The sequence below is a fragment of the Ranitomeya variabilis genome, chromosome 1, assembly GCF_051348905.1.
Source record: "Ranitomeya variabilis isolate aRanVar5 chromosome 1, aRanVar5.hap1, whole genome shotgun sequence".
NCBI lineage: Eukaryota > Metazoa > Chordata > Amphibia > Anura > Dendrobatidae > Ranitomeya > Ranitomeya variabilis.
The window spans coordinates 528551982-528567846 of NC_135232.1; the positions used below are offsets into that span (position 1 = coordinate 528551982).

The following is a 15865-nucleotide window of genomic DNA, read 5'->3' on the forward strand; positions in this document are numbered from 1 at the left end:
GTATGTACAGTATGTCATATGTTGTATGTTGTGTGTTGTATGTAATGTATGTTGTATGTACTGCATGTGTGTATGTGTGTTTTTTTATTACATTCAACACATTAGCCAGATGATGGGACTACTACTGTCCCATCATTGGCTAATGTGTCAATCACTGTCCCTGTAGCAGGCATAGCCCGATGGGACTTGGAGCCCCATCGGACGATGCCTGCATGAACACATACACACACACATACCCACAGGCCCCCCCCCCCCCGTGCAGCCCTGCAGACCCCCAGACAGCCTGCCATCCCCCGACAGTCCCGCACAGACCCCCGACAGTCCCGCACAGACCCCCGACAGCCCCATCAGACCCCCGGCAGCCCCACACAGACCCCCGACAGCCCTGCACAGACCCCCAACAGCCCCGCACAGACCCCCGACAGCCCCGCAGATGCACCGGCAGACACGCTGACAGCCCGCAGCCCATGCGCACACACAGTCACCGCCCACACTCCACCCACATTCCGCCCACACACTCCCTCCTCCCGATCTGCAGCGTTTCATCCGCAGCTAAACCGCATATCTTTTTTACATCTGCGGTTTTGCTGCAGATGTGCCCAACTTAATGCAAGACAATGGGTGCAGAAACGCTGCAGATCCGAACAAAGAATTGACGTGCTGCGGAAAAAACAATGCTGCATTTCCGCGTGATTTTTTCCTCAGCATGTACACAGTGTATTGGGTTTTCCATAGGTTTACATGTTACTGTAAACTGCTGCAGATCCGCAGCATCAAAAACACTGTCAATCCACGGTAAAATCCGCAACGTGTGAACATGGCCTCATTGTAGAAAAAAAAAGATTTGTGATGTCATTTTTGTCCAACCTCCTCTTTTACATTTGTCCAACCCACACTCCATCACACACAGATAGATAGATAATAGATAGATAGATATAAATATAGATAGAGAGATAATAGATAGATAGATGGAATGAGATAGATAGATCTCTAGATAGATAGAAGGAATGAGATGGATAGATCTACAGATAGATAGATCTAGACATAGATCGATAGATATTATCTATCTATAGATCTATCTATCATCTATCTATCCATATCTATCTAATTATTCATATATCTATCTACATCTATCCATAGATATATAATAGCAAGGCCGATGTTTATTAATGAACATGTTTAATTTAAAAAAAAAACGGCTCCCGTGCAATTTTCTGTGCGAGAGGGGGAAAGCCGACGTCCGGGGGCCTTATATTTGTAGCCTGGGAAGGGGGTAATACCCATGACCCCTTCCCAGGCTATGAATATCAGTTCTCAGCTGTCTGCATAGCCTTTACTTGCTATTAAAATAGGGGGACCCCCCAAAAAAATGACATAGGGTACCCCTATATTTTATAGACAGAAAGGCTATATGATATTCATAGCCTAGAGAGGGGCCATGGATATTTGCCCCTACCGGCTACAAATACCAGCCCCCAGCTGCCCCAGAAATGGTGCATCTTCCAGATGCGCCAAATCCGGCACTTAGCCCCTCTCTTCCCACTCCCGTGTAGCAGTGGGATATGGGGTAATAAGGGGTTAATGTCACCTTTGTATGGTGACATTAAGCCTGGTTAATAATGGAGAGGTGTCAATAAGATGCCTATCCATTATTAGTCCTATAGTAGTGAAAGAGTTAAAAAAAAGACACAGCCAGAAAAAGTATTTTAATACTCTTAATTTCACCATACTTACAAGCACGCCTAATTCCTGTGACGCCCTCGATCACCTGCAAAAAATTAATGTGTGACACATTGACAGGAGTCAATGGCTCCTGCAGTGCATCACTGAAGAGGTTACCTTAGTTCACTGCTCTCACTTTATGGCAATGCTGTGTGGGTATTTTCCCACACAGCAGTGCCGCAAGTGAGAGTGTGAACTGTACTCACAGGGTCAGAGGGATACAGTGCGGAAGTCACACATATCACCATTTGCTTTGTAAACAGTGAAAATCATTGTGACATTCACAACTTTTGGCAATTTGCTCTGTTGATATTTGTTGCATATATGCACTATATGCTAGTATGTTGGCACTCTAAAACGCATCAGAATTTGCAGAAATACTCAGCAAAAAATACACTGTCTTGGGAACCCTTAACATTTTTCCCATGCAGCAGTGCCGCAAGTGAGAGTGTGAACTATACTCACAGCGGCGGAGGGATACAGTGCGGAAGGATACCTTCCGTCATTGTATCGCTGGAGCCCCTGGAGAGCGGTCGCATCAGCTGATGTGGCAGCTCTCCATGGGAGATCGTCGTGGGACACTCGTATTATTTGGATTACTGCGGATCAGGGAGTATATTGTTTGTTTAATATTTTAATATTTTTTACAGGTGATCAATGGCTTGGGGATCAAGGTGATTGGTGAGTATGTACTCTATGTTGTATGTACTGTATGTAATGTATGTTGTATGTTGCAAGTGCAGCGCCCCAGAGTCCTGGTCGTTGCAGTACTGATGCTCCGTCGCTAAGGGGAGTATTGGTACGTCTGATGGCACTGAAGGAGTTCACCTGACCAGGTATCACAGACACCAATACACTTCACAGTCTGGCCTCCAGGGGGAGCTAAGGGAGCTATGTATTAGGCCACTCCTCACAATCTGGTAAAACTGGGGGTTAGATAGGAAGTTAGACAGAAAGCTGACTGGGTTGGAACCAGGAAACATCCTGTGGCAGGGGGTGTTGCAGGGGAAGATTCAGGGGGGTCCCTGTCAGGGGTGGGATCCTGACAGAGGCCTAGCGAACAGAAAGAACGTTACGGGACCGCGCCTGCACTTCATTGCGGCGGTACCCCAGGAAAGGACAAGAAGCGAGGTTTATTGTGAAGAGTGAGAAACGAGATCAACGCAACAAGGAGATAACACCAGTAGGAGTCATGCTGTAAGACCGAGGCAACATCCTACTGAGGCACGTAGCCGGTGGCCGGAAACGCCGAGGAAGTATTGAGCTCCAAGCCTTACTTCAAACCTACGGCAGGACAGTCAGTTATAGGCGGGCTGTCTCACCTAAATCACCTAAGCAGACATAGGGGGCAACAGTTGGAGAGGGGCAACTCTAGGGTCCCGGAAGAACTCCAGGCCTACCCGTCATACGGGTGCGTCCTAGCCAAATCATCTGGGGGACGGAGAAGAACATCAGAATCAGTTGTGAGGGAACTTCAGAAACAGACACAACAGTTGTGAGGACTATCCCGTGGTGCTCAGCAGGAAAGGACTACAACACACAAGCGCTAGAAGGTAGGCACAGATTTCCATCTGCAAAGGGAACTCTGGAGGTGCCATCAGACCGGCCGGTCTCAGACAGCCCAGTTAACCGTACTCCGGATTGAGGATCCTGAAGCCTTCAGTAAAGAGGTAAAGAGACTGCAACCTGGTGTCCTCGTTATTCATCGCGACCTGCACTACACCACATCATTCTCAACTTTCACTGGACGCCCCTCAGCAGGGTCACAGACCGGGTCTAGCCACCGTGACACTCCCAGAACCGAGACAGAGAGGCCCGGTACCGGGTACCCCTCGGCCCTGCGGCAGTGGGGGCGCTCCACATGTACTGTATGTACTGTATGCTGTATGTTGTATTCACTGTATGTTGTATGTACTGTATGTACTGTATGTTGTATGTTGTATGTACTGTATGTTGTATGTTGTATGTACTGTATGTACTGTATATTGTATGTACTGTATGTACGCTGCAGATCCGCACAAAGAATTGAAATGCTGCGGAAAAAACACTGCTGCGTTTCCGCGCGTTTTTTTCCGCAGCATGTGTACAGCGGATTTGGTTTTCCATAGGTTAACATGCTACTGTAAAACGCATGGAAAACTGCTGCAGATCCGCAGCATTTTTGACGCGGGAAAATGCACAACGTGTGAACATGGCCTCAGAGTTTGCTTCTTTTTTTTTCCATGTCTGCAATCATTTAGGGATCACCTTTTTAAAATGGAAATAACCCTTTAGGATTGCAAGATTGATAATTTGTTTGTCTTTACTCACCTCCACAAAGTAGAAGCAAGGCAACAGAGTCATACTGTCCTTGGGGGGGCGAACTTTGCTTTTCTCCTTAGGGGATATCATCGCACCCAGTGGGGTGACTGGTCAGATAGAGGGGTCCGTAGGACGCCTGTGGATTTAAAAAGCAAATGACTTTTTTAATATAATTTCGTAAATGTTTCCCTGTTAAATTACCATTTTTAATCCAGTTTTAGCATGTAGTGAGGTTTTACAGACAGCATATTTACGAAAAGCAGTTTTTAGTGGAAGTTTTTATGCAGTATTTTTGAGCCAAAGGACTGCCAAAAAACGGGGCTTTCCTATTCATTTCTATTGTATAACCAATTTTCTGTTCATATGTTCAGTCTTTTGAGCATTTCTTTAATTGGCTACAGGTTTTTAAGGCTATGTGCACACGTTGCGGATTTTGCTGCGGATCCGCAGTGCATTTGACGCTACTGATCTGCAGCTGTTTCTCATGCGTTGTACAGTACCATGTAAACCTATGGAAAACTAAATCCGCAGTGCATATGCTACGGAAAAAAACGTGCGGAAACGCAGTGTTGTTTTTTCCGCAGCATGTCAATTCTTTGTGCGGATTCCGCAGTGGTTTACACCTGCTCCTCAATAGGAATCCGCAGGTTTAAATCTGCAGGTGGAATCCACACAAAAACCGCAGTAAATCCACTGGTAATCCGCATTGCGGTTTACCTGCGGATTTTGCAAAAACAGTGTGGAAAAATCCACACATCAATCCGCAACGTGTGCACATAGCCTAAAATTGAATGTTGCTTCTTTAGAGCAGATCATGATAGAATACAATCAAAGTGATTCAAAAAACCTTCAGGACAAAAACTCTTCCAAAATAGCTGCAAATGTTTCTAAATTGCTTCAGAAAACAAAAAAATCTAATTAAAAAACTTTTTGGCATGTGCACTGCTAACAATATATTTTTCAGGCAAATTAACCTGTTCAGTTTTTCAGTGGACTATTTTTTAAAATGGAATATGCTGTGGAAAACACCTGCATTTTTTTTACAGAAAGTATCTTTTTTAGCATTTTTTGTTAGATTCCTTAATGCCTTTTCTACGTTTTTCGCCGCCAGTGTTTTTAGGCAGAGCTTTTGTTTTTTTATTAAGTCTATTCAACAATTAAGAAACCACTAGTGATTTTTCAAGCAAGAAGGCTGGCAAACCACTCAAAAAGACACCTGGGCATATTTGAGCCTTCCCATTGACTTGTACAGTATAGAGTGTCTTCAGAGTGGGAGACACATGAAAAATCGTCAATCTGCACACAACATCTTTTTCAGGTGAATTCTGGTCGATATTTTGCTGCAGAAGCACCTCAAAAGTGTCTCATAAAATTAACAATATGCACAGCTATGTCAATCCAACATTGCTCTGTACATGTTCTGTCTTATGTCACGTAATTTAACTGCTTTTAGATTCAGGAAGTCTGAAGTGGTTTAAAGAAGTGACATGCTAACTCTTCGAGTTCTGCTCTCTATGCTTGACAGTTTAGAGTAAAACTTGCTTGCGCCGCAAGAATGATGGAAAGACCGCTGGTGAAGCCGCTTCATTGAAACAACCACATGAGCTTTCCTAAAGCGGCTTTGATTGGAAAAACTCAGTGACTGCCCTGGCGTCTAAAAAATGCGGTATACATGTAAGATAAAGAAGTGATTCCTGAAACAGTTTCCATTAAAAAACTCATTCCTGTTGGATCCTCCTGTAGGCTCAAAAAATACTGCATCAAAACTGTAGTGGTGTTTTTAAAAAAACGTTGTATTTGAAACCACCTTGACTTGTAAAGTATAGAGCATCGTCAGAGTGGAAGATGCATAAAGAATAGTCAGCTCACTTCTTTAACTGCTTGGTGTGTTTGGAAACCTAAAGTGGTTAAAAGACTTAACATATAGACAGTAAGTTGTTTTTATGTAGAAATTCACGACTCGGACAGTGGTTCTTTTTAGGCTGTATTCACAGGTTGAGGCCACAGTGCATTATATGGCCACTATAACTGTAAAACCCAAATAATTTTTGCCGCTATTTTTGAAAACCGCAGCAAATGCGGGCGCAACATGTGAACACACATATATAGTGCATTTACATTATTCAATTATCTGGAACCCTCTTTTTCTGACAATTGACGTGTCTAACCAAGCTGCCAATCACGTGACGAACTAGCAAAATGCTTGCTTAAAAATCATTATTCTCTGCAGCACGTGGACTTGTGTAAACAGGATATGGGCTGTCGAAAGCAATGATATTCTGTGCACAGAGTGATTGTATTATGATCCATCTGTAAGCATGGAAATGCTGTCATCCTGTCTAAACAGGCTATATGTCTGCCAATCAACTTGCATATCGCTATCGGCAGATTATCTAATGGCAGTGGGTCAGCCAATGTAAATGCCTACTAATTTTGTCTTTTTCACTGTTTTACACTGGATGCTGTAAGGGCAAAACCATAGAAAAAAGTAAAGAAGTATCAGCTGCAAGTGTCAGTGGCAGGACCAGATGAGAACTTTTGGGGATGAGGTAAATTGCTTTCATGTATTTCCATATAATAAATTAAAAAAAACTGTTTTAATGCTATGCAATCATATTAAAATTGTTCTTGTCTTGCAAATTCAAAGGGGTTATCCAAGACTTTTATTTTTTGTGTATTTGGACTTAAAACTAACAGGCAGGTAGTCACTAACTAACTGCCTGTTCTGCCTACTGATCTTTGTGCCCTGCTTCATTTCACTTCTCAGTGCCATCTCCGGTTGGCTCAGATGGTCGACTGCAGACGTTATGCTGTTAGATAGCCATTTCCATGCATCTGACCAGTAGATAGCCGGCTGTCAATCAGCATGACATTAGCAGTGACACTCTGTGAACAGAGTGGAGCAGAAGAAAAGATGCTGCTCTGTTGATGTGACTTCAGTGGAAGCTTATGAATCTGCCTGTTACTTCTTAGCTTCATGTGCCAAAATAATAAATAGCCCCTTTAAGTGAAACATGAAATATTCTTTGTTCCTAACACTGTATGTTGAACTGCTTTACTGTTATTTCTTGCAGTATTTCTCCAGTAACTATGTTGCATGCTGCACCAATTTTCCCTGTTGCCTCCAGTTATATGTTCATAGTTACTGTGACTGAAAAAATACATGTCTAAGAAGTTCAAGAATGTAATGGAAGAAGATGCTATGGATGAAAGGAAACGGGATAGATATGATAGGCATTGTCAAGCCATTATTAGCATGAGCTTTGGCCATATGTGTGCTGGCTCATAATGTAACTCAACCCTCAAGTTCAGGTATTACTGTCTGTTCACATTGCATTCAGTTCAACTTTAAAGGGAATCTGTCACCAGGTTTTTGCTGCCCCATCTGAGAGCAGAATGATGTAGGGGAAGAGATCCTTATTCCAGTGATGTATCACTTACTGGGCTGCTTGCTGACATTTTGATAAAATCACTGTTTTCTCGGTTGCAGATCACCAGTTTTTTTTTAATGCTGAGCCCTGTATAATTCTGCCCAACCCACTGATTGGCAGCTTTCTGCCCATGTACTGTATGCGCATAAAGTTGCCAATCAATGGTAAGGTTATACCGTACTTATAAGTATGCTTGATGTCATAGAAATATTAAATTCTCTAAGCCCCTAGTGGGGGGGTCATTCACCCACTTCCTCCCTCCTTCCCTCACACATATGTAAATTTCCAGTAAGAAAACAAATAGCTGACAGTCTGAGTCTCTTAAAAATGGATTGGTACAATGGACATAAAGAAGCAGGAAAAAAGGGCTTACAATCTACCAATCTCTTTTAGGGCTGTCCCACACGTCCAGATAATTCCGGTACCGGAAAAAATCGGTACCGGAGTTATCCGTGTCCGTGTGCCTGTGAGCACACGTAGGCCATACGTGCAGCACACGAGTGCCACCCGTGTGCTGAGTGGGTACCACACGGAGCGTGTGGTACCCACGCGTGTGGTACACTGCATCGTGCTGAAGCCGCTATTCATATCTTCTCTGCAGCAGCGTTTGCTGCATAGAAAATATGAATAATAGTGTTTAAAAGAAAGATCTATCTGTCCGCCGCCCTCCCACCCCCTGTGCGCCCCCCCGCTGTTCTGAAGATACTCACCCGCTTCCCTCGTTGGCTGTCGATGCTTCCTGGTCTGGCCGTGCCTTCTACTGTATGCGGTCACGTGGGGCCGCTCATTTACAGTCATGAATAGGCGGCTCCACCCCTATGGGAGGTGGAGCCGCCTATTCATGACTCTAATCGGCGGCCCCACGTGACCGCATACAGTAGAAGGGCGGCCAGCACAGGACACTGCGAGGGAGCCGGGTGAGTATTTTCAGAACAGCGGGGGAGGGGGGGCGCACAGGGGGTGGGAGGGCGGCGGACAGATAGATCTTTCTTTTAAACACTATTATTCATATCTTCTATGCAGCAAATGCTGCTGCACAGACGAAATGAATGGCGGCTTCAGCACCATGTGGGGGGGACAGCGCTTATTGTAGCGCTGTCTCCTGCACGCCACAGGGACTGCACACGGAGACCGTCCGTGTGTGGTCCGTGTTTTACACGGACCCATTGACTTTAATGGGTCCGTGTAATACGTGCGCTCCCACGAACACTGACATGTCTCCGTGTTTGGCACACGGTAGTTGAATTACACATCATTGTAAATACACACCTGTACTTCGTATCTCCCCCACCTCATTGTAGATTGTAAGCTCTCACGGGCAGGGTCGTCTTATTTTGCTTTATTATTGTATTGCTAACATTGTTACCTATGATTGTTGTTTGAAACTGTTAAACTGTAAAAAGCTGCGGAATATGTTGGCGCTATATAAATAAAGATTATTATTATTATTATTATTATTACACAGTTTAACATATTGGAAATGAGTAAGGGTATGTGCACACGTTGCGGATCCGCAGCATTTTTTGCGGTGCAGAAACGCTGCAGATCTGCAATTGATTTACAGTACAATGTAAATCAATGAGAAAACAAAAACGCTGTGCAGATGGTGCGGAAAATTCTGTGCGGAAACGCTGCGGATTAAAAGAAGTAGCATGTCACTTCTTTTTAGCAGATCTGCATTCCATTATAGAAATCCGCAGGGGTAAAAAAACGTTGAAAATCCGCAAAAAATCAGCAGCAAAACCGCACCAAAAACGCTGCAGATCCACACAAAAAACGCGACAAATCCGCAGCTGCTTTTTTTTACCAAGACATGCAGAATCCGCACCAGAAATTCCGAAGCCTATCCACATAGCCTAAGACTGAAATTTATAGATTAGAGAAAGAAAAGTGATCATCTTAATTAACATGAAGGCAGCTCCTTTTTGAAGTAAGAGATCCTGTCAGTACCACTGATGTCTATGGTGTGTAGACAAAGGTATATACCTTGGACAGGTAATTGGACAGAACAGTTCTTTCAAAACGCAGGATAACAAAGGTACATGTGTTTACACTTAGCTCGAGAATTGCAAGAAGCTATAGTTCCATCTAGACTTGGAGTCTCTGAAAGAAAATTATGAATATTGGGGCTTGTATAGATCTGACAGTGATGGGACAAACATTTTCAGCTTCAGGACAAATCAGGGAAGAAGATGCATGTTTTTTTTCAAAACTGTAACCTCTGTTTGTAAGCCACAAATCAATAGTGGGCAGATAACTGACAACAACCCATGTCATGTTTGGTCTTTGGGGAAAGGTAAAATCTTGGTAAAAAATATGGAGGTGATCTCAAACTTCTGCGATCACCAGGAGTGAAGATATCGCATAAGTTGGGAATTTCATAAAATCCTGACGTGCTGAGGACATCCCATAACCCGGTCCATGTGAGATCATTATGAAGGGAAGGGTGTGGGTGTTACTCAGGTGCTGATAAAAGATCAAGACAAATTATGACCTGTAGTTATGTAGAGATATATATATTAGTGTAACACCCGCACTGGGAACTGTCAGGGCAGCTACTGGTATACTGGGACTTACAGACACTAAGAAGAGCTTTGCAGCTGCTGTTAAACAGGGACCAACAGACATTAGCAGATTTTCCCCTGAGCTGCAGTGGAGTACAATTCCCAGGGACCCTTGTTTCAGTCAGATGATTGTTATGTTGGGCTGGTGGTTAGGAGCACTAGAAATGACCAGATGAGCAAACTAGCAATACAGGACGAGCTCTGGGAAGTGGGAGCTCTGCTGACCGCAACCCCTAATCCTATCACAACAACTAGAAATAGCCGTGGAGCGTTCCTGACTCTGCCTAGACGCCTCTTCACAGCCTAAGAGCTAACTACCCCTAAAGATAGAAAATACAGCCTACCTTGCCTCAGAGAAATTCCCCAAAGAAATAGGCAGCCCCCACATATATTGACTGTGAGTTAAGATGGAAGTCACAAACACAGGAATGAAATAGGTTTCAGCATAGGAGGCCAGACTCAACTAAACAGACTGAGGATAGAAAAGGTATCTTTGCGGTCAGCATAAAAAACTAACAAAAAAACCATGCAGAGTGTTCAAAAGAAACCACTGCACCGACTCACGGCACGGTGGTGCCACTCTGCATCCCAGAGCTTCCAGCTAACAAGATTAAATCATAATAGCAAGCTGGACAAAAACACAGTGATAACAAATAAGCTAGCAGGGACTTAGCTTTTGCTGAAGTAGACAGGTCATCTGAAAGATCCAAAAGAACTGAACCAGTACTAGGACATTGACAGCTGGCATCAAGTAACGATCTGAGTGGACTTAAATAGAGCAGCCAGCCAAGACCTGAACGAGATCAGCTGGAGAAGGAATCTCAGAACCAGCAGCTCCACTCACAGCCACCAGAGGGAGTCCATGAACAGAACTCGCCGAAGTACCATTCATAACCACAGGAGGGAGCTCGAGAACAGAATTCACAACAGTACCCCCCCTTGAGGAGGGGTCACCGAACCCTCACCAGAGCCTCCAGGCCGCTCCGGACGAGCCAAATGAAAGGCACGAACAAGATCGGCAGCATGAACATCAGAGGCAACCACCCAGGAATTATCCTCCTGACCATAACCTTTCCACTTGACTAGGTACTGAAGTTTCCGTCTCGAAATACGAGAATCCAAAATCTTCTCCACCACATACTCCAACTCCCCCTCAACCAACACCGGGGCAGGAGGATCAACGGAGGGAACCATAGGAGCCACATATCTCCACAACAACGACCTATGGAACACATTATGGATGGCGAAAGAAGCTGGAAGGTCCAAACGAAATGACACAGGATTAATAATTTCAGAAATCTTATAAGGACCAATGAAACGAGGCTTAAACTTAGGAGACGAAACCTTCATAGGAACGTAACGAGACGACAACCAAACCAAATCCCCAACACGAAGTCGGGGACCAACACAGCGACGGCGGTTAGCGAAACGTTGAGCCTTCTCCTGGGACAATGTCATATTGTCCACTACGTGAGTCCAAATTTGCTGCAACCTGTCCACCACAGAATCCACACCAGGACAGTCCGAAGGCTCAACCTGCCCTGAAGAAAAACGAGGGTGGAACCCAGAATTACAGAAAAAAGGCGAAACCAAAGTGGCCGAGCTGGCCCGATTATTAAGGGCGAACTCAGCCAAAGGCAAGAAGGACACCCAATCATCCTGATCAGCAGAAACAAAGCATCTCAGATATGTTTCCAAAGTCTGATTGGTTCGTTCGGTTTGGCCATTTGTCTGAGGATGGAAAGCTGAAGAAAAAGACAAATCAATGTCCATCTTAGCACAAAAGGACCGCCAAAATCTTGAAACAAACTGGGAACCTCTGTCCGACACGATGTTCTCCGGAATGCCATGTAAAGGAACCACATGCTGGAAAAACAATGGAACCAAATCAGAGGAGGAAGGTAATTTAGGCAAAGGTACCAAATGGACCATCTTAGAGAAGCGATCACAAACCACCCAGATAACTGACATCCTCTGAGAGACAGGGAGATCTGAAATAAAATCCATGGAAATATGCGTCCAGGGCCTTTTCGGGACCGGCAAGGGCAAAAGCAACCCACTGGCACGAGAACAGCAGGGCTTAGCCCGAGCACAAGTCCCACAGGACTGCACAAAAGAACGCACATCTCGTGACAAGGAAGGCCACCAAAAGGATCTAGCCACCAAATCTCTGGTACCAAAGATTCCAGGATGACCAGCCAACACCGAACAATGAACCTCAGAGATAACTCTACTAATACAATCTATCAGGGACAAACAGCTTCTCCGCTGGGCAATGGTCAGGTCTATCAGCCTGAAACTCCTGCAGCACCCGCCGCAAATCAGGGGAGATGGCAGACAAAATTACCCCCTCTTTGAGAATACCAGCCGGCTCAGGAACTCCCAGAGAATCAGACACAAAACTCCTTGAAAGGGCATCAGCCTTCACATTCTTAGAACCAGGAAGGTACGAAACCACAAAATTGAAGCGGGAGAAAAACAGCGACCATCGAGCCTGTCTAGGATTCAACCGCTTGGCAGACTCAAGATAAGTCAGATTCTTGTGATCCGTCAAGACCACCACGCGATGCTTGGCTCCTTCAAGCCAATGTCGCCACTCCTCAAACGCCCACTTCATAGCCAACAACTCTCGATTACCCACATCATAATTGCGCTCAGCAGGCGAAAACTTTCTAGAAAAGAAAGCACATGGTTTCATCACAGAGCCATCAGAACCTCTTTGAGACAAAACAGCCCCTGCTCCAATCTCAGAAGCATCCACCTCGACCTGAAACGGGAGCGAAACATCTGGCTGACACAACACAGGGGCAGAAGAAAAATGACGCTTCAGTTCCTGAAAAGCCTCAACGGCCGCAGAGGACCAATTGACCACATCAGCACCTTTCTTGGTTAAATCAGTCAATGGTTTAACAACACTAGAAAAATTAGCGATGAAGCGACGGTAAAAATTACCAAAGCCCAGAAATTTCTGAAGGCTCTTCACAGATGTAGGCCGAGTCCAATCATAAATAGCTTGGACTTTAACAGGGTCCATCTCGATAGTAGAAGGGGAAAAAATGAAGCCCAAAAATGAAACCTTCTGAACTCCAAAGAGACATTTAGACCCCTTCACAAACAAGGAATGAGCACGAAGGACCTGGAACACCATTCTGACCTGCTTCACATGAGACTTCCAATCGTCCGAAAAGACCAAAATATCATCCAAATATACAATCATGAATCTATCCAGGTACTTTCAGAAGATGTCATGCATAAAGGACTGAAACACAGATGGAGCATTAGAAAGCCCGAATGGCATCACCAAGTACTCAAAATGGCCCTCGGGCGTATTAAATGCTGTTTTCCATTCGTCGCCCCGTTTAATACGCACAAGATTATACGCCCCTCGAAGATCTATCTTGGTGAACCAGCTAGCTCCCTTAATCCGAGCAAACAAATCAGACAGTAGCGGCAAAGGGTACTGAAATTTGACGGTGATTTTATTAAGAAGGCGGTAATCTATACAAGGTCTCAGAGAACCATCCTTCTTAGCCACAAAAAAGAACCCTGCTCCCAACGGTGATGACGACGGGCGAATATGCCCTTTCTCCAAGGACTCCTTTATATAACTCCGCATTGCAGCATGTTCTGGCACAGATAAAGTGAACAGTCGGCCCTTCGGAAACTTACTACCAGGAATCAAATTAATAGCACAATCGCAATCCCTATGAGGAGGTAGGGCACTGGATTTGGGCTCATCAAATACATCCCGGTAATCTGACAAGAACTCAGGGACTTCAGAAGGATGGGAGGACGAAATAGACAACAATGGGACATCCCCATGTACCCCTTGACAACCCCAACTGGATACAGACATTGATTTCCAATCCAATACAGGATTATGGACCTGTAGCCATGGCAAACCCAAAACGACCACATCATGCAGATTATGCAACACCAAAAAGCGAATATCCTCCTGATGTGCAGGAGCCATGCACATGGTCAATTGAGTCCAGTACTGAGGCTTATTCTTGGCGAAAGGTGTAGCATCAATTCCTCTCAATGGAATAGGATACTGCAAGGGCTCCAAGAAAAAACCACAGCGCCTGGCAAACTCCAAGTCCAACAAATTCAGGGCAGCGCCTGAATCCACAAATGCCATAACAGAATAGGACGACAAAGAGCAAATCAGAGTAACGGACAAAAGAAATTTTGGCTGTACCGTACCAATGGTGGCAGACCTAGGGAACCGTTTAGTGCGCTTAGGACAATCAGAGATAGCATGAGTGGAGTCACCACAGTAAAAAAACAGCCCATTCTGACGTCTGTATTCTTGCCGTTCAGCTCTGGTCAAGGTCCTATCACATTGCATAGGCTCAGGCTTCTGCTCAGGAAACACCGCCAAATGGTGTACATTTTTGCACTCACGTAAGCGTCGATCGATCTGAATGGCCAAGGACATAGACTCATTCAGACCAGCAGGCGTGGGGAATCCCACCATAACATCCTTAAGGGCTTCAGAAAGACCCTTTCTGAAAATTGCCGCCAGGGCACACTCATTCCACTGAGTAAGCACAGACCACTTTCTGAACTTCTGACAATATACCTCCGCTTCATCCTGACCCTGACACAAAGCCAGCAAAATTTTCTCTGCCTGATCCACTGAATCTGGTTCATCATAAAGCAATCCAAGCGCCAGAAAAAACGCATCTACATTACGCAATGCAGGATCTCCTGGCGCAAGGGAAAATGCCCAGTCTTGAGGGTCGCCACGTAGCAAAGAAATAATGATTTTTACTTGCTGAATGGGGTCACCAGAGGAGCGGGGTTTCAAAGCAAAAAACAGTCTACAATTATTTTTGAAATTCAGGAACTTAGATCTATCCCCAGAAAACAAATCAGGAATTGGAATTCTGGGTTCTAACATTGGGTTCTGTGTTGTGAATTAGACTTTTTGGCTCCCTCTTGTGGTTACTAGTGATTTGACTCTGGGATTGTCTTTCCTCAGTTTGGCACCCACCTGAGTCGTTAGTCCAGGGGTGTTGCTATTTAACTTCCTGAATCCTTAGTCCAGTGCCTGGCATCGTTGTAATCAGATCCTCTCTGTTTGCTCCTGTCTGCTGGTCCTGGTTCGTGCAAATTAAGCTAAGTCCTGCTTCTTTGTTTTTTGGTTATTTACTTTGCTCTTATTTTTGTCCAGCTTGTACTAAATGTGATTCCTGACTTTGCTGGAAGCTCTAGGGGGCTGGTGTTCTCCCCCCGGGCCGTTAGACGGTTCGGGTGTTCTTGAATATCCAGCGTGGATATTTTGATAGGGTTTTTGCTGACCATATAAGTCATCTTACTATATTCTGCTATTAGCTAGTGGGCCTCTCTTTGCTAAATACCTAGCTCATTCTTACGTTTGTCTTTTCCTCTTACCTCACCGTTATTATTTGTTGGGGGCTTGTATCCAACTTTTGGGGTCTTTTCTCTGGAGGCAAGAAAGGTCTTTCTTTTTCCTTCTAGGGTTAGTTAGTTCTCCGGCTGGCGCGAGACGTCTAGAACCAACGTAGGCACGTTCCCCGGCTGCTGCTATTTGTGGTGCTAGGATTAGATATATGGTCAGCTCAGTTACCACTGCCCTATGAGCTGGTTTTTTGTGTTTGCAGACTTAGTAATTATTTCTGAGACCCTCTGCCATTGGGGTCATAACAGTATGCCAGGCCAATATTGAATGTTTAATGCATTGCTGAAGTGGGATAATAAGAAAGGAAATTCTGAGTTTGTTTGTTTTTTTCCTCTCTTCCTCCCCTTTACCTCTGAGTGGCTTGTGCTTGCTGCAGACATGAATGTCCAGACCTTGATTACAAGTGTAGACCAGCTTGC

General features: G+C 44.8%; 1 protein-coding gene across 2 annotated transcripts in view; it reads right to left on the reverse strand.

The window, feature by feature from the left end:
• PLPPR3 (phospholipid phosphatase related 3) overlaps positions 1-15865 on the reverse strand; it is a 479615-nt gene that overhangs the window by 271955 nt on the left and 191795 nt on the right. Inside the window, exon 2 of one of the 2 annotated variants that reach the window (XM_077254393.1) lies at positions 4033-4159. The exons of the other annotated variant lie outside the window; for it this stretch is intronic. Coding sequence (XP_077110508.1) covers positions 4033-4113 — 81 coding nt within the window. The 5' untranslated portion in view covers positions 4114-4159. The remainder of the gene's footprint in view (positions 1-4032; positions 4160-15865) is intronic. 2 annotated transcript variants of the gene reach the window in all.